This window comes from Balaenoptera borealis (genome assembly GCF_965194805.1).
Source record: "Balaenoptera borealis genome assembly, chromosome: 14".
Taxonomy (NCBI): Eukaryota; Metazoa; Chordata; class Mammalia; order Artiodactyla; family Balaenopteridae; genus Balaenoptera; species Balaenoptera borealis.
The window spans coordinates 83508491-83533272 of NC_138875.1; the positions used below are offsets into that span (position 1 = coordinate 83508491).

The window sequence follows — 24782 nt, forward strand, 5'->3', positions numbered from 1 at the left end:
GTAGCTGCCACAGTAGTAGTTGTATGAGTTAGATAGGGCTGCACCTATGGCTCGGAAATTTTTAATTAGCATTTTCTTTTCCCTCAAGAGCCAACTTTTCCTTCAGTGATCATCCCTATGCAGGGAGATGTCTGATGGCTGCATAACCCATGTCCAGCGGGACTTAGAGATTGTCTCTCGTTGTCTTCCCCAGGGAGGAATCATGGGCATTGAGATCTACTGGGACTGCAATCTGGACAGGTGGTTCCATCATTGCCGTCCAAAATACAGTTTCCGTCGCCTTGATGACAAGACTGCCAAGGAGTCCTTGTACCCTGGCTACAACTTCAGGTAACAGTGCTCCACGTCAGACTTGCCCAGTGACTGGCCACCCTTGGATCCCCAGGGACCTTCCAGGCCCGGCTGAATTGTATCCCCAGCAGCCAGCAAGACTAGTTTTGGTTCCCAAGGCAACAAGAGGAATGTAAAAGACTTCCTCTAAGAGCTAGGCAGTGACTGAATTTTTGTATGAATTATTAAAGAATTGCACACTGTTGGTAAGATAAAAACAAAACTTGGGAAACAGAGAAAAGCATAGAGAAGAGGATAAAAATCACCCATAGTTCCTCTATCCTGAGATAACTGAAGCTAACCTTGTGGTGAATGTTCCTTCGTCTAACCAATTGTTTTGTGAGGTTTATATGAGATCATATCACATTTATAATTTGGTATCCTGTGGGGGTTTTTCACATGCCAGGTCACTCAAAATTCTTTGTGACCATCACATTAATTATCATCGTATTCCATTGTGAGTGTAATGATAACATTAGCTACAACTTAGGGAGGGTCTTCTATATACCAGGCATTTATATCACCATCACTAAACCTCACAACCACCCTGGAAGGTAGATATTAGTGTCCCGGGGAAAGCCGAGAAAGGTGAAATGATCTCCCCTAGACCCACAGCTAATAGTAGAAGCTCCATAATCCTAACCTAGATCACTAAGACCTCAAAACACACCCTTTCCCTTCCATCTCATGATTTTCTCACCATTCCACCATTATTGGATATTTGGGGTATTTCTGATTTTTCTTTATAAATAACTCTGTAGTGTATATCTCTGTACATATATCTTTGTTTGAATCCCAGATTATTTCCTTAGGATAAATTTCTAGAAGCAGAATGATTGGATCAAAGGTTATGAGCATTTTACCATATGCTTTCAGGTTTTAAAAAAACTATATGGCTATTATTTTTCATTTCTCGGATTTATATTCAGTTCTTTTTCAAAGCCATCTATTATTGTTTCAGTGAGATCCATTCTTAGCTTATGGGTCCTACTCCTTTTGTCCAATCTACTGTATAACCCCTTTCACACTGAACTGTAGCAACTTGGATGGGATTTCTCTTTGTGGGGCTTTGGAATATTTGTTGGTGGACTTCGGCAGAAATGATCTTGTGCAAAGTTTTATGTGTGCCATGGGATATGGAGACATTCCTCTGGGGTGATAATTTAATTTTGTAGTTGTTCCTGCCAGGACTGTATGGCATCTATCGAATACAAACCAGTTTTTAGTTTAATTTCTTGGTGCTGGATGTCTTCACTCCACTAGAAGTATCCCATCCCTGCTTCCTTGCTAAGTAGGGCATCTGCAGCCTCAGCTCCTTTCCCAAGAAGTATGTTAAGACTCTAGCTGCTCAGATACAAATCTGATCTGGTACTCCTAGGGTTCACGTGGCTTTAGTCCCCACTTACCACTCATCTCTAGTACCTGCCCTTCCTTGTCTTGAGCTCAATAATATATTGATATGACTTTAAAAAATATTTTATCTTGCACTTCTTTGTGTAAGGGGTGAGGCAGCCTGCCATCTTGATTGGAAATCCTTTTGGTGAGAACATTTTTTTTTTTCTTAATAAATTTATTTATTTTTGGCTGCGTCAGGTCTTCATTGCGGTGCATGGACTTCTCATTGTTGTGGCTTCTCTTGTTGTGGAGCACGGGCTCTAGGCACGCGGGCTTCAGTAGTTGTGACTCGCGGGCTCTAGAGCGCAGGCTCAGTAGTTGTGGCGCATGGGCTTAGTTGCTCCGCGGCATGTGAGATCTTCCCGGACCAGGGCTCGAATCGTGACCCCTGTGTTGGCAGGCGGATTCTTAACCACTGCGCCACCAGGGAAGTCCGGTAAGAGCACCTTAAAGACTCCTGATACCTTGGGTAACATTGCTTCCTCACTGTAGTTTTGTCTAATTTTTAAGGTTCTTTGTAGTACATCGCCTATGCTTCTAGCTTCTGGACTTCAATCCTATTAATTCACTAGAATTCTGGTTCATTTTCACTCTTAAGCTGGCTAGTGCTGGTTTTGTGCTGATCTATTCTTGTTTTGATGCTCTGCACAGTTCAGTCCTCTGCTCCTGAGTTTTTCCCATTGGTGATCTTGTGCCCCTAACTTAGTTTCCACGTTACCTCCTACGTCTGGATAATTTTTTCAGCTTGTCCCTACAACACTGGACCAGCAGTAACTTGGCCTCTCAGTTTGAGGCTTATAACACAGTCTCCATGACCTTTCATTTCCTGTGGGAGGAGGCAGGCAGGGTTCTGTGACTGTGGTTATGGCTGGTCATTTTGTGCTCTGGTTCCAGACACAAAGCAGGCTTTTGCTGTTTCCTTTTCAGAGAGAGTTGCTGAGTATATCCCTTGGTTATACAATTTGCTTAAGAAGCTGGTAGGATGTTGATACTGGCATTCTTCATTCATTAAATATATATTGAAGAAAAAAATATTTGTTGCCCCAATGGGTATACATTGGTAAACAAAATAGACAAGTTACCGCTTAGCATATATCCCAATAGGACATGTCTATACATATAAGACAAAAATATAAGTAAATAAAAAACTCCAGGTCAACATCGTTAGTCACCAGGGAAATGCAAATTTAAACCACAATGAAATATAATGACATGCCCACCAGAATGACTAAAATTAAAAACACTGGAAATTCCAAAGGTTGGCAAGGAGGAGGAGCAACTGGAATTCTCCTACTTTCCTGGTGGGAGTGTAAAATGGTACAACCACATTAGAGAACTGTTGGGACGTTTCTTATAAAGGTAAACATACATCTATCCTCTAAACCAGAAATCCCACTCTTAGGTATTTACCCAAGAGAAAGGAAACATATCTCCACAAAAAGATTCACACATGAATGTTCACAGCATCCTTACTCATAATAGCCAAAACCCAGAAAGAACCCAAATGTGCAATAACAGGTGAATGGAGAAATAAATTGTGATATATTTATATAATAAAACACTACTTAACATAAATAAAAATGTAAGAAATTACTGATACACACATCAACATAGATGAATCCCACAGACGTTACATTGAGTGAAAGAAGCCAGACCTGAACGAGTACATTCTATGATGCCATTTATATGAAATACAAGAACAGGCAAACTTATCTGTGATGACAAAAGATAGAACAATGGCTGCTGGGTTGGGGTTTGGGTGTAGAAAGGAGAAGTAGGAACCGATTGGAAGGGAGCACAAGAGTTTTCTGGGGTAATGGAATGTTCTAGATGTTGGCAGGGATCTAGGTTACATAGAGTATTCATTTGTCAAAACTCATTGAATTGAACCCTTAGGACTTGTGCATTTTATCATTATATGTTAGTTATACCTCAATAGAACAAACAAATCCAACAAAACCATTTCAGATGATGATAAATGCTTCAAAGAAAATCAAACAAGATAGCGTGATGGGGGTGCGGGGAAATGCAACCAGAGAAGGCTTCTCCAAGCACAGGATAGGACCCCCATAGGCATCATGCACTTTCCTGAGGACTGAGCTTTCCTGTTAAGAAGAGAAACTGCACACATAGGAGTCCATGTTAGGGAATCAACTTGCAAACATATTAGCTTCTCTGAATACTTTTAGTACTAATGGTCTGGACCAGTGGTTCTCAAAGTGCGGGTCCCCATATCAGCATCATGTGGTATCTTGTTAGAAATGCAAATTCTCAGGCTCTACCCCAGACCTACTGAATCAGACGCTCTGGGGATTGTCTTCATAAGCCTTCCAGGTTATTCTAATGCAAACTTAAGTTTGAGAATCACTAATCTAGACCCTTGATACTCAAATGTGATCCTGGAACCAGCAACATGGGCCTCACCTGGGAGCTTGTTATGATGTACAATCTCAGCCCCCACTCTCAATTTACTGAGTCAAAATCTGCATCTTAAGATTCCCAGGAGATTCATGTGCACATTAAAATTTGAGAAGCACTGGTCTAGACTATATTATCTAGCATCCTAAACATACTTCCTTCTTAGATGATTCACCTGACTATATTTTCTTTCTACAACCAGGTTGCTAGCTGCCTGGGAGAATGAATAAAATAAAGTATCTACTTAATCTGAGCATGCAAGTACAGGCCAAAGTACACGTGCACGTGCAAACACACACATACACATTCACTGCTTCCTAACCCTTCTGCTAGCACTCTTATTGAGTTCTGGAGGGGTCCACTTAAGCAAATGGCTCTATTTATATTTTACTTAAAGCAGCATCATTAACTGGCAAGCAGGCTTCAAATTTTGTTTTTGTTTTTGGCCTGCACAATGTTTTGAAAGTTGAGACATTCTACATAAAAATATGGACTTCCTACTTTTTTTGAAAATTAAACTATTTGAAAAAAATCAAACCATTTGACAACACTGGCTTCATATTCCACAGGGAGCACTCGGCTAGAGCTGAGTATCAGTGGTTCCCTTTAGAAAGGGCATGTGGCTCTTGGTTTACCACGGTCCTCACCACTCCTTATTGCCTCTTACCTGGCTGCATCACTCATTTCTGTTATCTGGCCCCTATAGGCATTTGAATTTGAGACCCTTGGCTAAAGTCTGGCTGAGATCAAGACGTAAGAGGATTTTGCCTTCTCCGGGTCAGTGCAATTTCATCCAGGGCCCTGAAACCAGCTCCTAGTTTAGGTAATGTTTTGATCATTCCCAGCTGCTCTACTGAATTGGCTTGTGGCCATTAGCAAAAAGAGAAGCCTGGATCAGTGGTCCCCGACTGCCCTCACAGGCTGTTTTTTCAGCAATCAGCAGACGCATGCAGGGCAATGTACCAATCAGATGTTAGCAAATGTCCTTCAAGTCACTGAGCTAAGCCTAAGAACATTAGCTCCTGGAGAGATCTGAGCTTTCTGAAGAACTGGTTGTGATGTTAATATTCTTTTAGAACAAAGTTTTAGAGCATTGGTTCTCTGGAATAAGCACCAGAAGAAATCTTTAGCCAAAAATAAAATGTCAAGATCTGACGGGTAACTGGACAAGTTATTTTCAAATAGCCACACAAAAGGGAAGTTAGAGGTTATATGAGGTTTATGAGAAAATATAACTTTCTAAAACATAGGAAGTTGAAGGAATTGATCACGTTGCAGAATTCTGTCCTTTACCAAAAGATCCATGGCAAAAGATCCTTTTTCAATTATTCAGTTTATTTACAAGATGTGTAAAGCAGGGAAGACCCACACAGAATAGAATGCCTGATGTGCTTCTCTGCTTCTCAGAATGTGTGTGTGTGTATTCATTTCCTATGGCCGCTATAACAAATTACCACAAACTTGATGGCTTTAAACAACAGAAATTTATCTCTCTCAGTTCTGGAGGCCAGAAGTCCAAAATCAAGGTGTCAGCAGGGACATACTCCCTCTAAAGTCTCTAAGGGATGATCTTTCCTTGCCTCTTCTAGCTTCTGATGGCTCTACGTGGTCCTTAACTTGTGGCTGCATCCCTCCAGTATCTGCCTCCGTCTTTACATGGCCTTCTCCTCTGTGTTTCTGTTTCAACTCTCCCTTTCCTTTGTCTTATAAGGATACAGCCATTGGATTTAAGACCCACCCTAAATCCAGGATGATCTCATCTTGAGATCCTTAACTCATTTACATCTGCAAAGATCCTATTTCCAAATAAGGTCACATTCATAGGTGCAGGGGTTAGGCACTTGGACTTATCTTTTTGGGGGGCCATTATTCAACCCACTACAGAGTGTAAAAACATCCTTGCCCAGGGCCTGGTGTTCTGAGTGTGGCCCACTGATCACCTGCATCAGAACCACCTGGTACCTTTCCTGGAAATACAGATTCCTAGAAACACCTCACACCTTTTGAAACCACCCTTTGGGGGTGAGGCCCAGGAATCTGCCTTTTGAACACACTTCCCAAGTGATTCTTGCCCTCAGTTTGAGAACCACTGTACCAAGACCCTGAAAGCAGAAATTCAAGTATTTACTATACAATGTTAACCTTCCAGCAAAACAGCTTGCATAGAGAGATAATGCAACCCTGGGGCATGGAGTGGTGATGCATGCTTGCTTTGTATTTTAAAAAACAAATCAATTAATAGAGCAGAAGAAAGTACTGTCATGGAATGAGAACAATCAGATGCAAAGAAACTGAAACCCCTTTGGCCAGAAACAGGCACTGAAGCGCCTGAGAATATCTAACTGATCTCAATGTCAGATCGAGAGTTTAAAAAGAATAAGAATTTCAGATGTTCCATACTATTTTCTGGCAGAGCATCCGTTTTCTGTTTTCTTCTCTCCCCACACCTGTAAATAGATTATGAATTAATAACTCAAAGAAAATATATGTCCTTACCTAAAAACAACCACCAAAAGTGGTAAGAGGGAGAGTCAGATTTAAAAGTTTTGAGGCATGTGGCTTAAGCCTTCCTAATTATTCATGAAAAACAAAACATGCCACTTTCCCTGACTGTAGCACTGATGAGGGTTGCATATTTGGGGTGACTGTGATTTGTGCCCAGGTCTTAATTTATAAAGGTGACTGAGTGATAACGCAGAGAAGTCAATGCCCTTGAAAGAAGAATTTCCCGAGAGGTGGGGCACACCAGGCCACACAGGGCCCCAGGGGGAAGCACCAGGTTTGGTCAGGGGTTAGCAGGAGAAAGGGGAAAGCACAGCCCAGAGCCTTTACTGTGTTTTCTGTGGGAAAGGCAAGGCAGGGCAGGGGAAACAGCTTAGGATTGGCTAGTTTGAGTAGTTGGTGGGCTCTGGGCTACAGGGGTGGTCTCTGGTTGTCTGGTACCTGGCCCTGGGCAAGTTAGGGCAGGGGAAATGCAGGCTGGGTGTGTGAAAGTTAGATACAGGTGGTGGCTGGAGATGTGGACTCAGGATTGGTCAGAGGGTTTGTAACATGATTTTCACATACTCGCAAAAGCTGGATTGCAGGGGGCTTGTAAACAACATTGTCTGCTAGTTTGGCCCTGGTGATAAAGGATGCCAAACGGACAAATACAGAATCTTAAGAAAACACAGTTAGAGCAGATTGCTGAGGGGCACCTGTTCCCAATCCATTAATTAGTATCTAAGATTCACCCTCCCCCTCTTTGTTCTAGAAGCTAAACTTTTCCCTCTTAGAGAATGATCAGAGTGCTTGACGTTATTTTTTTAAATTTCTCTTGTTGTTAACCCTGTACTGGTTAAAAATTGTTCATTTTAATCTTAAACTAAAACACAGACTTTCCATCATCCTGTGATGCTGGAAGTAGAGAAGGTGAGGTAGGGAAGTGGTGCCTTGGTTCCAGGTGAAGAGAGAGAGAATTTCATGGGTTTGGATAGTGTTCTTCCCTTTGCCAACCACAGCAGAGCTAGAAGATGGACAAAGAAGACTAGATTGACTACTGCTTCGGTTTTTCTTTTCATAAAATACCAGCACTTCCACATAGATCTTTATAAATATGTATCCTTTTCCTCCTACAGATACGCCAAGTACTATAAGGAAAATAATATCGAAAAGCGGACCCTGATAAAAGCCTTTGGGATCCGTTTTGACATCCTGGTTTTTGGCACCGTAAGTCTCTTCTCTGCTCTCAGCCACTGGCATCTCCATTCCTATGACTGTGTCTTAATTATTGCTGTAGCGTCTCAAAGGGTGAACGTTTTGGTCATAGTCGTTAGCTGGCACTGTGCATCTTGCATGTGGGATCAGAGAGGGGGAAGAAATGTCCTTGTTCATGGACAAGTCATCTAATGAGTACAAGAGTGGGCTTGGGGAAAAAACCTAATACTCAAATTTCAATATACTCTGATGCTTAAAAAAGAGAGAGAAAGAAATCCCTCTGCAAAATACTTTGTAAGGAATCCAATTCAAATGGGCTTAGGAAAAAAGAAGTCTTTTTTTTTTTTTAGTTCACATAACTGAAAAATCCAGAGGCAATTTTCAGGCTTCAGGCATCATTGAATCCAGATGTCTTAACAACATCATCAGGAATCTGCCTCTCTCCATCTCTTACATTTGTTCTCCTCTGTTTTGGTGTCATTCACAGCAGGTCATCACTATGCAGTTGTGTTAGCAGCTACTTATACCTTAGCAATTTAGCAACCTCAGTGAAAAGAGAACGTCTCAGCAAAAGCCTCAGCAGATGCCACTGGCTTTGACTGGCCCAATATGGGCCAGATGCTCACTTCTGAACTAATTACTATGACCAGGGTCACTCACAATGGCTGGTCTTAGACCAGCGCTGAACCAGCCCCTTCCCCGCAAACTACATGGACTGAGTATGGACACAAACGGTTCTCCAAAACGGGCATGCTGTCTCCAGGAGGAGGGGAGGCTGGGTATGCAAAAATCAACAGATGCCCACATACCTTGTCTGACAGCGTATTACTTATGTAACATGGTGATAAGCAGCACAAGAATCGATGAGATATAGTGAGAGGATACAAAGACACTGAGAATAAAAACCACAAGGACATCTATGGGAAGAGTTCGTGCAGACATTCCTTCCCTCTGTTTCCAAAGTAATCTCAAATCACTTTTAGGGAAAGCTCTTTTGAAACCCTCACCTTGAATGGAAAAACAAACTTTCAATGGTTCTCTTCTCAATGTGTGAGTTCCAGTGCTTATTTGTTTAAAACATCCATGTTTTCAAGCACATCCTGAAAGGCAGAAGCAGGAGGAATGGGATTCATATTTTCAGTCTCCTTAATCTTTGTTGCCGTGAACACTTTGGATGCATCTGTCAAATTCACGGCACTAGACTCCCTCCTCTGCTGGAACTTACAATTACATGTTAGAGCAAAAGAGCATTGCTCTGAAGTTCAACCGGGTAACCTTTTGTACTCTGTTTCCAGGGAGGAAAATTTGACATTATCCAGCTGATCGTGTACATCGGTTCAAACCTCTCTTACTTTGGTTTGGTAAGGGATTCTCTTTCTCACATTTTATGAAAATGATTTGGCAAAAGGAAGTTTCACTGACATGGTGCTTGTCTGGGTTTTTCCCAGGCCACTGTGTTCATTGACTTTCTCATCAACACTTACTCAAATAAATGCTGTCGATCCCGTATTTATCCCTGTTGCAAGTGCTGTGAACCCTGTGCAGTCAATGAATACTACTACAGGAAGACGTGTGAATCCATTGTGGAGCCAAAGCAGGTAAGGCTTGCTGTGTCTATGGGATGTTAAAACACCTGTATGGCCCATTGGATCGCGGAGAAGTATGCAAAAATAAGGCCAAAATCATAGGTGTAATCAATCCCATGGTGGATAATTCTCTGGACTCTACCCCAATCCACCATCTCTCAGATGAATCCTTTAGTTTTAGTGAAGAATAGACACAAAAATGGAGAAGCAAGATATAGGGAAAACAAATTTTTATGTTCCAGGATTTGTCAGTTTTGTCAGATTTATTAAATTGGTTGTGCAAAAAATGTATAATGACTTTGGAGAACAATTTGTAAATCTAGTAACATTTAAATGGGACATACTTTACAGCCTGGCATTTCCACTTCTCTATACCTGCCTTAGAGAAACACTCACATGGGTACCCAAGTAGTACACATGTACAAGATGTCCATCACAGTGCTGTTTGTGACAGTGAAGAGGAGCATCTGCCCAAATGTCCAATAGGTGAAAGGTGAAATAAACTATGATAAATCCATAGTAAGGAATGCCTGGCACCAGTTTTTAAAAATGAGGTAGATTATTATAAAAGCAAACGTTTACGTAGCATTTCCAATGCTACGTAAACGTTAACTCACTGAATCTTCACACAGCCCTACATGTAGGTTTATGGGATTATGATTATTAGCAGAACTCTAGATAGGTGCTACTATTATCTCTTTCTATAGATGAGGAAATTGAGGCACAGGAAGGTTAAATAATTTGCCCAAAGTCATACAGTTAGTAAGTGGCAGAGCTGAAATTCCAACTCAGGCAGGCTGGTTTCAGAATCCATGTTTATAACCACTACGTTATAGGTACTGGCATGAGCAAATATCCAAGACGTTTGTTGACAGGAAAAAAGCAAACTATGGAACAATATATATGGTATGATATATAGGTTAAAAAGCAACAATACACATAAACTAATTCTATGTTTTTTCTACACGTATATTATGTATGTCCATTTATATACACACACATATAGATTCTGCATATTTTCTACATGTATTATACACACACACATATAAGTGTGTGTGGGGAGGTAATATATGTATAAAAAAAGGTACTGGACACTCATAAAAGTGATAACAGTGATTGCTTCTGGAAAGGAGCCTAGGATGGGGGAGTGGTCAGAGTGGTCAAATTTTAGTTCATCTGTATGGTTTTGATTTGATTAATTTGGAATTTACTACATTGACTCCATGATTTCCTCCAATCAAAGAGAAATCTCTGGTATTTAAAAACAACAGAGGGTTTCTTTCTTTTATCCAAGAACATTGCTGTCCTTTTTTAGCAGCTGAATGCACAATTCATTGTTCATTGTACATGTATTTGCAATTAAAGTAAAAGTTCATCTTTGCAACTAAAATTAATCACCATTTCATGGCCCAAGATGGGATGAAATTTAATGAAAATATAAATAATTTAAGATTCAATAGTATAACTTTCTGGAGATATTCAACCTAGAGTAACTGAAATTGAGGGAACACAACAAAGGAATTTTACATAGCACTTGGGGGACCTAGAGATATTAGGCAGTAAGCTGTGGATACTCTAAATCTACAAATTAAGGTGCTTGGGGCTCCATTTCTGATTTACCTTTAGACTCGGAATCATTCTTTCTTCGTTAGCAAGAGTTTTTGGTTAGCTTGTGTAACAGGTTGTCATTTGGAAATAGGAATAACAGTTGCCTTTAGATATGTTCAGATACGCAATTCGTGATAATTCTGAACTAAAATTGGTAACCTTTTAATCTTTATTTCCTAGACATTAAAATATGTGTCCTTTGTGGATGAACCCCACATTAGGATGGTAAACCAAAGGCTACTTGGGAGAAGTCTGCAAGATGTTGAAGGTGAAGAAGTGCCAGTAAGTTATTTTGTCTTTTTTTTTTTCTCGGTCACGCCGCACAGCATGCAGGATCTTAGTTCCCCAATCAGGAATCGAACCCTTGCCCCTGCAGTGGAAGCGCAGAGTCCTAACCACTGGACCACCAGCAAATTCCTGTTAGTCTTTTTTCCTTTTTTAAGAGAAAACTTACTATTTTTTAAAAATTAATTAATTTATTTATTTATTTATTTTTGGCTGCATTGGGTCTTCGTTGCTGTGTGCTGGCTTTCTCTAGTTGCGGCGAGCGGGGGCTGCTCCTCGTTGTGGTGCGTGGGCTTCTCATTGTGGTGGCTTCTCCTGCTGCGGAGCACGGGCTCTAGGCACACGGGCCTCAGTAGTTGTGGCACACGGGCTTAGCTGCTCCGCGGCATGTGGGATCCTCCGGACCAGGGCTCGAACCCGTGTCCCCTGCACTGGCCGGCGGATTCCTAACCACTGTGCCACCAGGGAAGCCCAAAGCTTAGTATTAAATATAAATATATCTAGAAATGTGTATAAATCACAATTGATGACTTGACAAAGTAAACCACATGTAACACATGTAACAAGCACCCAGATTTAAAAAGTGACTATTACTAGCAGAAGTCCCTTTTATGCCTCCAAATTACTACCTTCCCTTAAAAGTAGTCATTATCCTGTATTCAAGGTTAGTTTTACCTCTTCTAGAATTTTTTTATTTAAAAAATTATTTTATTTTATTTTTAGAATTTTTTAAAAATTTTAATCCTATAGTATGTATTCATTACATACTCTGTTGAGTGTCTGGCTTCCTTCCCTCAATATTATTTTTGTGAGAGTCATCCATGATGTTGTGTATAGCAATGGTTCATTCTCATTGTTGTATAATTTCCGTTTTATAAACATTCAATTTATTTATCCATTCTATTGTTGAATGAACTACCTATTTGGGTAGTTTCCACTTTGGGGTTCATGCCAATGATGCTGCTACAGTAAACGTATGGCACCTAAGAGTGGAACTGCTAAGTCATAAGGCAGGTGTGTGTTCAGCTTTAGTAGATACTACCTAACAGTTCTCTGAAGTGGGTGCTCTAATTCACACTCCCCCCAGCAGTTCTGGCTGCTGGACATCTTCACTAACTGCATTAGTTTTCTACAACTGCCATAATAAATGACCACAAACTAGGTAGCTTGGAACAACAGAAATTTATTCTCTCACAGTTCTGGAGGCCAGAATTCTGAAATCAAGGTGTCAGCAGGGCTGTGCTCCCTTTGAAGGCTCTAGGGGAGGTTCCTTTCTTGCTTCTTCCAGCTCTAGGAGCTTATTACGCCTGTTAGGATGTCCAGTACAATACTGAATAGAAGTGATAAGACCAAGCATCTTTGTCTCATTCCCTATCTCAGGAAGAAAGTTTTTTATTTCACTATAGTACTTGCTGTAGGTCTTTTTTTTTTTTTCCGGCCTCGCCCCACGTCTTGCGGGATCCTAGTTCCCAGACCAGGGATTGAACCCGGCCCACCAAAGTGAAAGCGCCACGTCCTAACCACTGGACCGCCAGGGAAGTCCCTGCTGTAGGTTTTTTTGTTTTTTGTTTTTTTTCTTAGGCGTTAGCAGTACTGCCCTCGCTACACGCTCATCGGACAGTAGCGCAACCCCAGGAAAAGGATGGTTTGCTGTAGGTTTTTAAAGAATGCTCTATCAGATTAAGAAAATTCCCCTCTGCTCCTAGTTTACTAAGAATTTTTATCATGAATGGATACTGAGTTTTAAAATAACGTGTTTTTTCTGCTTCTTTCCAAATCAATGAGTTTTCTTTTCTTCTGTCATGTGGTGCATTACACTGATTGGTTTTCAAATATTAAGCCAGCCTTGCAGGAATCTGCAATAACATCAGTTTGAGTGCGATGTATGATTCTTTGTATTTACTGCTGGATTCAATTCACTAATATTTAAGAATTTTACATCTCTTCTTGAGAGAGTCTGGCCAAAATTCTTCCACTCTTGTAAAGTTTTTATCAGATCTGGGTATAAAGTGAACTCCTGTGTGTTGGGGTGGGGGTGGTAATATACACATAACCTAAAATTTACCATTTTAATCATTTTAAAGTGTGAAGTTCAGGGACTTCCCTGGTGGTCCAGTGGTGGGGACTCTGTGCTCCCAATGCGGGGGGCCCGGGTTTGATCCCTGGTCGGGGAGATGTATCCCACATGCTGCAACTGGAAGAGCCCACGTGCCGCAACTGAAGATCCTGCATGCTGCAGCGAGGATCCTGCGCACGGCGGTGAGGATCCCCTGTGCTGCGGCTGGGAGCCGGCGTAGCCAAATAAATGAATAAATACATAATTTTTTTAAAGAGGAAAAAAAAATAAAGTGTACAGTTCAGTGACAGTTAGTACATCCACAATGCTGTGCAACCATCACCACTATCTAGCTCCAGAGCCTTTTCACACCCCAAAAGGAAACCTTGTATCCATTCAGCAGCCACTACTCAGTCACTTCTCCCCAGCCCCTGGCAACCACTAATCTGCTTTCTGTAGATTTCTGTATACAGGGATTCACCTATTTTGGACACTTCATGTAAATGGAATCATATGATATTTGTCCTCTTATGTCTGGCTTCTTTCATTTAGCATAATGTCAAGGTTCCATCCATGTTTAGCTAAACATCCATGTTTAGCTAAACATCCATGTTTAGCATTTGTCAGCACTTCATTCCTTTTTATAGTTGAATAATAGTCCATTGTATGAACATAACATTTTTTTAATCCATTCATCCATCGATGGACACTTAGGTTATTTTCACCCTTTGGCTATTATAATAGTGCTGCTGTGAACATTCATGTACAAGAACCATTCAATTTTAATGTACTTAACTCAGACTTTCTTTGTCTGGTGAATGAAGGTATATGTCACAAAGAATAGACATAAATGATGGCAATTATGGCAGCTTCCACTGGAGGATAACAAATGGATTTTTTCAGAAAAGGGAGCATGGTGAGAAAGGAGAAAGCAGAGCTAAGTCAACAAATATTTACTGTCTACTATGTGTGGGCACTGTCCTAGGCATTGGGAATACAGGCAGTAAACAAAGCAAACAGGGCCCCTGCTTTCATGTGGAAGAAGAATCATTAAGTAAACATATCAGTTCATAAGATCATTTCCTCATAACAAACACAGAACATCATTATGTGATAAGAGAATGACCTGGGAGGAGGGGAACTCCCTAGATCAGGTGGTCAAGGCAAGAAGGCCTCTCCGAAGAGATATACGTATTGAGGGCTGGCTTTTCTGAATTTCACTTTCCAAATCTGTAAAATGGAGATCAGAACACATATCTCAAGAGGTTCTCCGAGAGCCTAAATGAGGCAATGCTTGCGAAACACAGTCCTGATATATACATTTAGTAAATGATAGCTACTAGTATTAATGTAATATTAAATGTAATTTTATAAGTTAATAATAAAATTAAAGAACCTAGAACCCTAGGGGTTGTCAGTGCTGATGGGTTTGGAAACTTGCCTTTTTCAGAGACCCCCGATGGACTTCACAGACTTGTCCAGGCTGCCTCTGTCTCTTCACGAGCCACCCCCCACTCCTGGACAACCAGAGGCTATCCAGCTGCTCAGTGAAGGGGCAACCCCTAGATCCAGCGACTGCCCGAATTGGTGCCAGTGCGGAAGGTGCCTCCCATCCCAACTCCCTGAGAGACAAAGATGCTTGGAGGAGCTGTGCTGTCGGAAAAAGCTGGGTGCCTGTATCACCACCTCAGAGCCGTTCAAGAAGCTTATCCTGTCCAGACACGTCCTGCAGTTCCTCCTGCACTACCAGGAGCCCTTGCTAGTGCTCGATGCAGATTCTACCAACAGCCAGCTGCGGCACTGCGCCTACAGGTGCTATACTACGTGGCGCTTTGGCTCCCAGGACCTGGCTGACTTTGCCATCCTGCCCAGCTGCTGCCGCTGGAGGATCCGCAGAGAGTTTCCCAAGAGGGAAGGCCAGTACAGTGGCTTCAAGAGTCCTTACTGATGTGCTGAGCAGTCATATAACATTGCCTTTGCTTGCACCTTGGGCTTCACCTGCAAAGATGTGTGTCCAGATTTTCAGCCAAAGGGAAATGTGCTTTCCTCCTCCCCCAGCTCTGTATGTGTCAGAGAGCAAAGTGACCAGGGTAAACAAACAGCAAATAAACTAGAATCCCTCAGCATGGACTGAGAGTCGAGAGATTCAGATTTATATCTCCATTCTATCCCTAGGAAGTTGTGTGATCCTAGGCCTTTAACCTCTGTACCTCAGTTGCCTTATTATCCAACCTATTGTTTCACAGGGATATTAGGAGAGCAAATTGAGACAGTGTACACAAACTCTCTTATTAACGCATAAAGAGCTACATGAATATGAAGCAGCTCATTTTGAGGTGAGACTAGGGTAATGTCCAACTATCAACCAACCCTTGGGTCCTGGTTAAAGAATGGGGAGGATTAAAAGTTTTGGCACAAATTTTTTGGCATTTGTCCTATAGGACCTGAGGGGTTATATCTCCTCCCCTTGTGTCTTGGCAGCTCTGATCACTTTATCCAATGATAAAGTGATGCTGTGTCAGGTTCAGGGTCTTGGTCTTAAGATGCTGTCAGCTTCCACTTCCTGTCCCTTGAAACTCTTGCTGTGAAGGAAGCAAGCTCCCATGTAAAAATCTGCCTATCCTGAGTCCACCCTGCTGTGAAGAAGCCCAAGCAGCCACGTGAAGAGGAGAGATGCCCCCAGCATTCAAGCCATCCAAGCCCATGGGAGAGAAGAAGCCCTTCAGATGATTCCAGATCCTGCTAACATATGACTGCAACTGCATCAGACAACCCAAGTGATAGCTACCCAGTGAATACACAGAACAAAAATTGTTATTTTAAACCACTATGTTTTGGGTTGTCTGTTACATAGCGACAGATAACTGGGACAGAGAGCAAGCCTGATTCATGGGATGTAGACTCAGCCCTCATCTTCTCTGGGTCTAAGACGTGTGTCCAGGCTTTCAGCCAAAAAATCCCTGGAGCCCCTCGGGGGCTTGGGTTTCTATTTGGCAGTTCTAGAAGAGCTGCAGACCAAATCAGGTAACTCACCAGACCAGCCCTGGAATCCATCAAATCTAACTGCTGAGCTACCTAATACATTTCAATCCACATCACATTTCTATGACTGGAAGTAAGTATTGCTGTTAAAAACTGGAACAAGCCACCTTTATGCCTTTAACATCCTGTACTTTGCAGCCAATTACAATGGATGCAGTCTGGATGCTACTTAAAAAGCAACTCACACTCAAACCTTTTACCATTTCTATACGTCAACTGCTAAGAGTATAAAAATGAATAGCAGGTTTTAGGATCCTCCTGCAGGATTTCCGTTTCAAGGTTTTGGCACTAGAACGGACTATTTCTAAACGACAACTATTTTAAAAAATAAATAGAGAACACTACTCAAAATGGTGACTAATGAAGGATCTGTGAGTTTTTAATACATACTCTAAGATTTACCATTTTGACACTTTTTAGAAGTCATCAGCTTTCTACTGTTTTAATGTAAGATAATATGAACAAAAACCTTCTTTTTTGGTCCCAGGATTTCACCTGGCTTTAAACTCAGGAATCAAGTTAACTGGGCCAGATTTAACTCTCATTTTTACTACCTTTCAGAGATATTTTTGAAAAGTGAATTATATATGACTTCTTCAGAACTGAAATTTTTTACTCTGAGAATGCTATGTAACTGCTACAGATTTCCATTCTGATAGCCTCTGAGCCTTCATATGTTATTTTTTGATGCCTTCCCCCTAGTGTGTTTCTGTCACCTTGTGGAGACCCCAGATGGAGTCAGCATTTGGAATGACAAATAATCACTGGATCCACCTGTTGTTTTCACCTTTCCCAGATGCTCTGGGTGAGAAGGTGAGAGGGTGATGTGTTACATCAGCTATGTGCAAAATGTCTGACACTTTCTACAACAGCATGCATCATATTTATATTCTTAGTTTTGGTCTACAGTAGAAAATAGTGTCATTGCCAAAGGCATCCCAAGGAAAGTCACATTTTGTAGGATCTGTTTTTTGTACTTAATTCCATTCTCTTGTTATAGTAATTGCATACTATTCACTGCTTCATCTCTGTATTGGAGATCTGCTTTCTTGTAACACTGCCTGATTTCATGTAGCATTGGTTATGGACTTGCATTCCTCTCTTTAGAGGGAACCATTTTTAAAACCCTTCCTAATTCTAGCTTGGCAATGTAGATGTCTTAATAGTTTTGATAATAAAAAAAATAACGTGTAATTCGCGTTTACCGAAGTATTCCTTTTACTTTCTTTTCTCAGAAGATCCCCAAATCAGTTAGCTCATTCATTGACACATTCATTCAACATATACGCACTGAGGCACTTTGACATACAAAGATATGTTTTTAGTCTCTGCCCCCAGTTCCTAACACAGAGCTCCTAAATCCCCTGGAATTTAGAACTGTCTTGTGTTCTAATGAGGCCACTCTTGGTGGGTTCCTGGATAACTTCAGGAAGGGGGCTGGTCACCAGAAAGACCAAGCCATGATTAGAAGCTTAGAACTTTCAGTCCTACCACCTTATCCTCTAGAGTGGGGAGGGGTTGGAAATTGAGTTAATAATCGATTTTGACTATGTGATAAAGCCTCCATAAAAACCCCTACACTGTGGGGTTAAGAAAGCTTCCATACTGATGAATACATCCACATTTGGGGAGGGTGGTACACCCCCAACTCCACAAGGACAAAAGCTTCTGCACTCAGGACCCTTCTGGCCCTCACTCTATGTAACTCTTCATCTGGCTGTTCATCTGTATCTTTTAACATATCCTTTATAATAAATGGGTAAATATAAGTGTTTCCCTGAGTTATATGAGCCACTACAGCAAATTACTGAACCTGAAGAGGGGGTTATAGGAACCCCCAATTTATAACCAGTTGGTCAGAAGTACAGGTGACAACCCTGGACATGACTTGTGTCTGAAGTGGGGGACAATCTTGTAGGACTGAACCCTTAACCTGTGGGGTCTATGCTAACTCCAGGTAATTAATGTCATAATTGAATTGCAAGACACCCAGTTGGTGTCTGGAGAGTTGGAGAATTGGTTGGTGTGGGAAAACCCCACGCACATTTGGTGTCAGAAGTGTTACGAGTAGAGTATAGGTAAACAGGAGTTTTCTTTTAGGCACTTACTAGAGATCAATGATAAATAAGGTTGCCACTCCCATGGAGATGTGAGGAGATGGACATTAATCAAATAATTCAAACAAATATAAACTTGTAACTTATGATGAGTATCATGATGAAGAAGGTAAAAGATGTTCTGAGAGCCTATAATAGGGGAACTTGACCTATTTGGGGAAATCAGAGAAATCTTCCCTGAGGGAAGGAGCTCTTCAGCTGAAACTTGAAGGATAAGTTCTAGATAACTATGTGAGTTGGGGAGGAAAGAGCATTCTAGGCCAAGACAATAGCATGTGCAAAGGTCCTGGGGCTGACAAAAAGCATAGAAGGTTTGCAGAATTTAAAGGAGACCTGTATGCCTGCTCCATAAATAGTATGGGGAAGTAAGGAATGAGATAAGACTGTACAGGCAGGGGTTGGACTGCACAGAGCCTTGAAGGTCATGGCAAGGAGTTCTGTCTTTATATTAAGAAAGACCAAAGGAGACCCATTGAAGGGTTTTAAGTAGGAGCCTAGTAAGATTATTTTTCATTTTTAAAAGATCATTCTGATCGCCAAGAGTGGTGGTAGATATAGTTTTCATTTTCGTTTCAGTCTTTCCCTACTCTGTGAAACACGTGTCCCAAATATGCAGCAAAATGGACTGATTCTCTTTTCTCTCCTGCTCTTCCTCTCCCGGCAGTGAGAGCACCGAGTCCTAACCACTGGAACACCAGGGAATTCCCATTATGCTTTGATATTTAGAATATCTCCTGTCCCAAGTTGGTGGGCATGAGAACACTCATTGAGCTTTGGGTCAGGGTCAAGAATGTGCCAAATCTAGAGACAAGGGGCAGTCAACAGAGCCTACAGATGCATTCCACCCTGTGGTGTAAGGCCTAAAATCAAGGTCTAATATTACATGCTACCTTAACATCTGGTGAAATCAGGAGGGCCTAGCTTGGCTTAACTGCAAGTTTTTCTTCTTGGTCTGATCGATGTCACCTAGTTAAACAACCTTCCTCATCAGATGGACCAGATGCAGTTTCTGCTGATCACTGCCTAGTGGATTTGCGTTCCCCACCAGGCCATGGAATTATCCAAAAGAGCCAACGACATTCTCCTGTGGGAACCACAGGACACCTCACCCTCCAGATACTACAAAGCAAGCTTGCCTCCCACTGCCTCTGGTTGTTCACTCTGTTCCTAAATGCTACCCCCATGTGACCCTGCAGGGCGTGTGATATCCTTCTTCCCTGTGCTGTGAGTATATGTGACCAATGAACTGCTGCCAATTTCAGCTGTCCAGTGCTGGGTGTCATATGTTCGGCCATCCCCATACCCCTAGGGTGGGAATCCCTCCCTTACCAATGCGGTGAAGAGGAGGTGATTAAGATACCCTTAAAGCCAGTTGCCCTAAAAAATTAGAGGCTTGGCTTCTGCACAGTCACCGTCTGCACAAAGCCCTGTTTCTTAGAGCCCATGGGGAACTGGGACCACTACCCCCATTTATTCAAAGTAACCATTTGAGTGCACTGGGTGTGGTTACACTTTCTGCTGCTTGTATGTTTCTCAGCCCATACTCTAATCCAATGCAGTCATCGTTCCAGGAATCCCTGAGGGTCCGCTGATTGAAATCCTTCTGCTCTCTCTCTTTTTTAAAAAATATTTATTTATTTATTTATTTATTTGGCTGCATCGGGTCTTAGTTGCGGCACACGGGATCTTCGTTGTGGCACGTGGGATCTTTAGTTGCGGCATGCGGGATCTTTAGTTGCGGCATGTGGGATCTAGTTCCCTGACCAGGGATCAAACCCGGGCCCCCTGCACTGGGAGTGTGGTTTCTTAGCCGCTGGACCACCAGGGAAGTCCCCTTCTACTCTCTTTTGAATAGATGTAGACATCACTATCTTCTTTCACTTTTACTGTGATCTTTCAGTTTCCTCTTTTCCAGTCCCAAGAGGGTTATGAATCATGTTTCCAAAACAGATGATGATCTATGGAAAGGATTTTGCATTTCCAACTTCCTTAGTTCTTCTGAATGAATTATGAAGGTCATATGTATGTGAGTCTTCAGGAATCAGAGGGGGAGGCCAACACCAGTCATTTTAATCAAATAATTACCATACTTGACAGGCTTGGATAAGAGCCTTAGGCAAGCCTTAGGCAAGGCTGTTGAGTATAGTAAGTTATGAGTTATTTTGTTTCCCCAGGGAAACAAGAAGCTCCTCAAAGGCAATGGGCTTGGTTCTGTGTGCCTGCATGCCTATTCCAGCACACTAGTGCAGTGGGGAAGAGCTGGGACACTGGAAACTGACCACCTGGCTTCAAATCCTAGCCCGCCCACTAATTAGCAGAGAGGCCTCAGTTTACCCAATTCTTAGAAACCTTAATTGTATCTTTGTATCCAAGGGTTGTATTAAATATTAAATGTTCTAAGAGTAAATGTATGTGAAGCACTTAGCACACTGCCTGGCACAGAGTAAGTGGTCAATAAATGTTAGGTATTATTGGACTTCCTTGGTGGCACAGTGGTTAAGAACCCGCCTGCCAATGCAGGGGACACGAGTTTGAGCCCTGGTCCAGGAAGATCCCACATGCCGTGGAGCAACTAAGTCCGTGCGCCACAACTACTGAGCCCCTGTGCTGCAACTACTGAAGCCCATGCATCTAGAGCCTGTGCTCCACGACAAGAGAAGCCACTGCAGGGAGAAGCCCGCACACTCCAACAAAAAGTAGCCCCTGCTCGCCACAACTAGAGAAAGCCTGCGTGCAGCAACGAAGCCCAACACAGCCAAAAATAAATTAAAAAAAAAAGAAAAAAAAAGTTAGGTATTATTGTTATTTAAAGTGTTAACCATGTCTAACGATGCTGGCTATTATTGTTATTTGGACAGTGCCCAAGAATCACTCCTAAGCTCTAGGCCCATATATTTAACCATGTGTGGATGAATATTCTACTTAAATAGTTTAGAGGCAACTCAAATAAGTACAGAGGAGAAATAATCATCTCTGCTTCCTCCACCCCCACCCACATGGGCTCTTCTGGAACTCCCAAGCTCGGTTAGTAGCACCACCTGACATCAGCTCAGTTTCCCAAGTCAGAAATCCAAGGGACAGCCTCACCATCCCCCTTCTCTTTCTCCATTCCATCCAATCTCACCAATTCATTCAGCAAACATTTATTGAGCACCCTGGCACTGGGTAGGTGCCAGGATAAACAAATGAACCAGACAGGCTGTCCTGGAGGTTAGGTGAAGTGCAGAAGATGGGCAAGCAATGTGTAAAGGGATGAGTTGAGCACAGCCTGGGATAAAGGGTCTGAAAGAAATAAGCAATGCGCTGTGCTAAAAACAATGGAGTTTTTTCTGACAGGGGTCAGGGATGGCCTCTCCAAGGAAGTGACATTTAAACTAGATCTGAATGTCAAGAAGGAACTGACCATGACGAGTTGGAGGCAGGACATTTCAGGCAGAGGGACGGCAAGCACAAAGCACTGACGTGGGAAAGAAATGAGTGTGTTCCAAGAACTGTCAGACGGCCAATGTGACTGGGACATTTACAACAAGGTCTCTGGACCTTCTAGTCTAGCCAGGAGGGACACAAGCTTACTTCTTACTGCTTCATAAACTATGTGGTCCCATCTCAGTGAGACAGAAGCTCAAAGAAAGGCAAAATAAAATCCATACAGACAAGAGTAGTCACAGGGGGCTTTATGAAGCTTGTGACACATGAGCTGGCCCTCCTAGATGAAGAGACTGGAAACATTCAGTGGGATAAGAAAAGGTATTCCCAACAGGACTAGTGGCACCAGCCAGGTCCAGAGAAATGAGTATGGTATGTGCTAAGACTACAAGTAGACTTGACTGGCTCCCCAGGTTGGGAAGAAAGTGGATGAAAGTTAAATAGAGGCTGATTTGGGGAAATCTTTTTTTTTTTTTTTTTTTAAGGGCTGAGATGTTTGGACCAATTGCAAAGTTAAGGTGGAGCCATTCTTGGTTTGACAGGAGATGTGAGGAAAACAGTGACTTAAGAACATCCTTCAGACCTCCATGAGGATGTTGGGTGAAGGGGGAAACCCTGGGAAGAGAGATTACTTTTAGAAGTCTGCTGGAATCATGTAAGAGTGACTCAAAAAGCAACCTAGACTACTAATTGGGTGGTGGTAATAGAAAGAACAGAATCTGAGTAAGAATTTTAAAAATTCCTTTAAATCCAACACTAGAGGGTCGGTTAAATAAATTATGGTACACTCATATAATAGAACTATATGCAGCTATTTAAAATGATGCTATAGAAGGATAGCAAATGACACTGAAAGATGTTCAAGGCAGAACACAATCTGCATGACATTTCTTACTTAAGGGAGATGTGAGTCTTCAATTAGGGTTCACTTTTTTCTTGCAAAGATATTTACTAAAAGCCTTTAACCCTGAATGCAAATTTAAGGAGACAAAGAAGACTCACTTCAATCCTCACCGAAATATGTCACAGATAATAACAAATTCAGAGATATCAGAAAAGGTCAAACGGCATTTCCTGAAATCCAGAAATCAAGCTTAAAAACCATCTTTTGTGTTTCCCTCTACCATGATTTGTTTTGGGTAAGTCAGTCAAGAGTTGGTGTATATGGACTTCCCTGGTGGCGCAGTGGTTAGGAATCCGCCTGCCAATGCAGGGGACGTGGGTTTAAGCCCTGGTCTGGGAAGATCCCACATATCGTGGAGCAACTAAGCCCGTGCGCCACAACTACTGAGCCTGCACTCTAGAGCCCGCGAGCCACAACTACTGAGCCCGTGAGCCACAACTACTGAAACCCGTGTGCCTAGAGCCTGTGCTCTGCAACAAGAGAAGCTACCGCAATGAGAAGGCCGCACACCGCAACGAAGAGTAGCCCCTGCTCGCCGCAACTAGAGAAAGCCCGCGCACAGCAACGAAGACCCAACACAGCCAAAAATAAATAAATTAATAAATAAATAAATTTATTAAAAAAAAAAGAGTTGGCATATGGCTGGCTCTACCCCTCCTGTAGGCTCAGTCTTGCTCCCGCCACCACCAAATGCGTATGTTGAAGTTCTAACCCCCATTATCCCAGAAAATGACTGTATTTGGAGATGTAGCCTTTAAGGAGGTAATTAAGGTAAAATGAGATCATATGGGTAGCTCCTAATCCAATCTGATTGGTGTCCTTATAAGAAGAGGTGATTAGGACACAGGCACAGAGGGAAGATCATGTGAAGATACAGGGAGAAGATGGCTGTCTATAAGACAAAGAGAGAAGCCTTAGAAGAAACCAACTCTGCTGACACCTTGATCTTGTACGTCAAATTTCTGCTATTTAAGCCACCCAGTCTCTGGTGCTTTATTATGGCAGCCATACCAAATACTTTGATTCTCTCTTTTTAATTGTGACAAATATATTTTAAATACAAAATCTAATGCTTGGGTTCCTCATATATTTAAGTTCCTCAAATACTTAAATGCAAAATTACTGTATAATCCAGCTATTCCACTCCTAGGTATATACCCAAAAGAACTGAAGGCAAGGACTCAAATACATACTGGTACACAAATGATCATAGCAGTATTATTGACAATAGCCAAAAGGTGGAGACACCACAAGTGCCCATGAAGAGATGAATGGATAAACAAAATGGGTTATATACATACAACGGAATATTATTTGGCCATAAAAAGGAATGCAGTACTGACACATGCTACAACATGGATGAACCTTGAAAACATTATGCTAAGTGAAGTAAGCCAGACACAAAAGGCCACATACTGTATGACTCTGTTGATATGAAATATCCAGAACTGGCAAATCCATAGAGATAGAAAGTAGAATAAAGGTTACCAGGGGCTGGGGGGGAGAAGGAAATGAAGAGTTAGTGTTTAACGGGCACAAAGCTGCTGCTGATGAAAAAATTCTGGAAATGGATAACGGCCATGGTTGTACAACACTGTGAATGTGCTTAATGCCACTTAATTGTACACTTAAAAATAGTTAAATTTATGTTATGTATATTTACCACAATTTTTTAAATCAACAAAAGCAAAAACCAATGCTTAGGCAAACTGTGGGATTTTTATATTTTGTGGAAATTTCCTTATATCATTAAAATATATATAATTTTTTGCAGTCCAGACTCTCTTAGTCTGAGTCTCAATTGGAGGCTTGGTGATGGCTTGCTGTTCATACTTTTTTGTTTCCTCCAACCACATATAAATGTGTCTTGTAAGAAAATATTCCAGTGGAGATCCCCAGCTTGGCCAGCAAGCCAGGAG

At 41.8% G+C, this 24782-nt stretch overlaps 2 protein-coding genes across 5 annotated transcripts in view; one reads left to right on the plus strand and one right to left on the minus strand.

Annotated features, from left to right (window-relative positions):
- The window catches only part of P2RX7 (purinergic receptor P2X 7), a 54558-nt gene extending 36948 nt beyond the window's left edge, over nucleotides 1–17610 (plus strand). For 2 of the 4 annotated variants that reach the window (XM_082355942.1, XM_082355943.1), the window contains 6 exons: nucleotides 194–330; nucleotides 7761–7851; nucleotides 9135–9200; nucleotides 9288–9437; nucleotides 11214–11315; nucleotides 14825–17610. In XM_082355942.1, coding sequence (XP_082212068.1) covers nucleotides 194–330; nucleotides 7761–7851; nucleotides 9135–9200; nucleotides 9288–9437; nucleotides 11214–11315; nucleotides 14825–15322 — 1044 coding nt within the window. In that variant the 3' untranslated portion in view covers nucleotides 15323–17610. Of the gene's footprint in view, nucleotides 1–193; nucleotides 331–7760; nucleotides 7852–9134; nucleotides 9201–9287; nucleotides 9438–11213; nucleotides 11316–13402; nucleotides 13969–14198 lie in introns of those variants that run through there. The other 2 variants (XR_014234529.1, XM_082355944.1) reach the window with 2 other exon arrangements.
- Nucleotides 1–24782, minus strand: part of IFT81 (intraflagellar transport 81) — a 201694-nt gene that overhangs the window by 156704 nt on the left and 20208 nt on the right. The window lies entirely within an intron of this gene.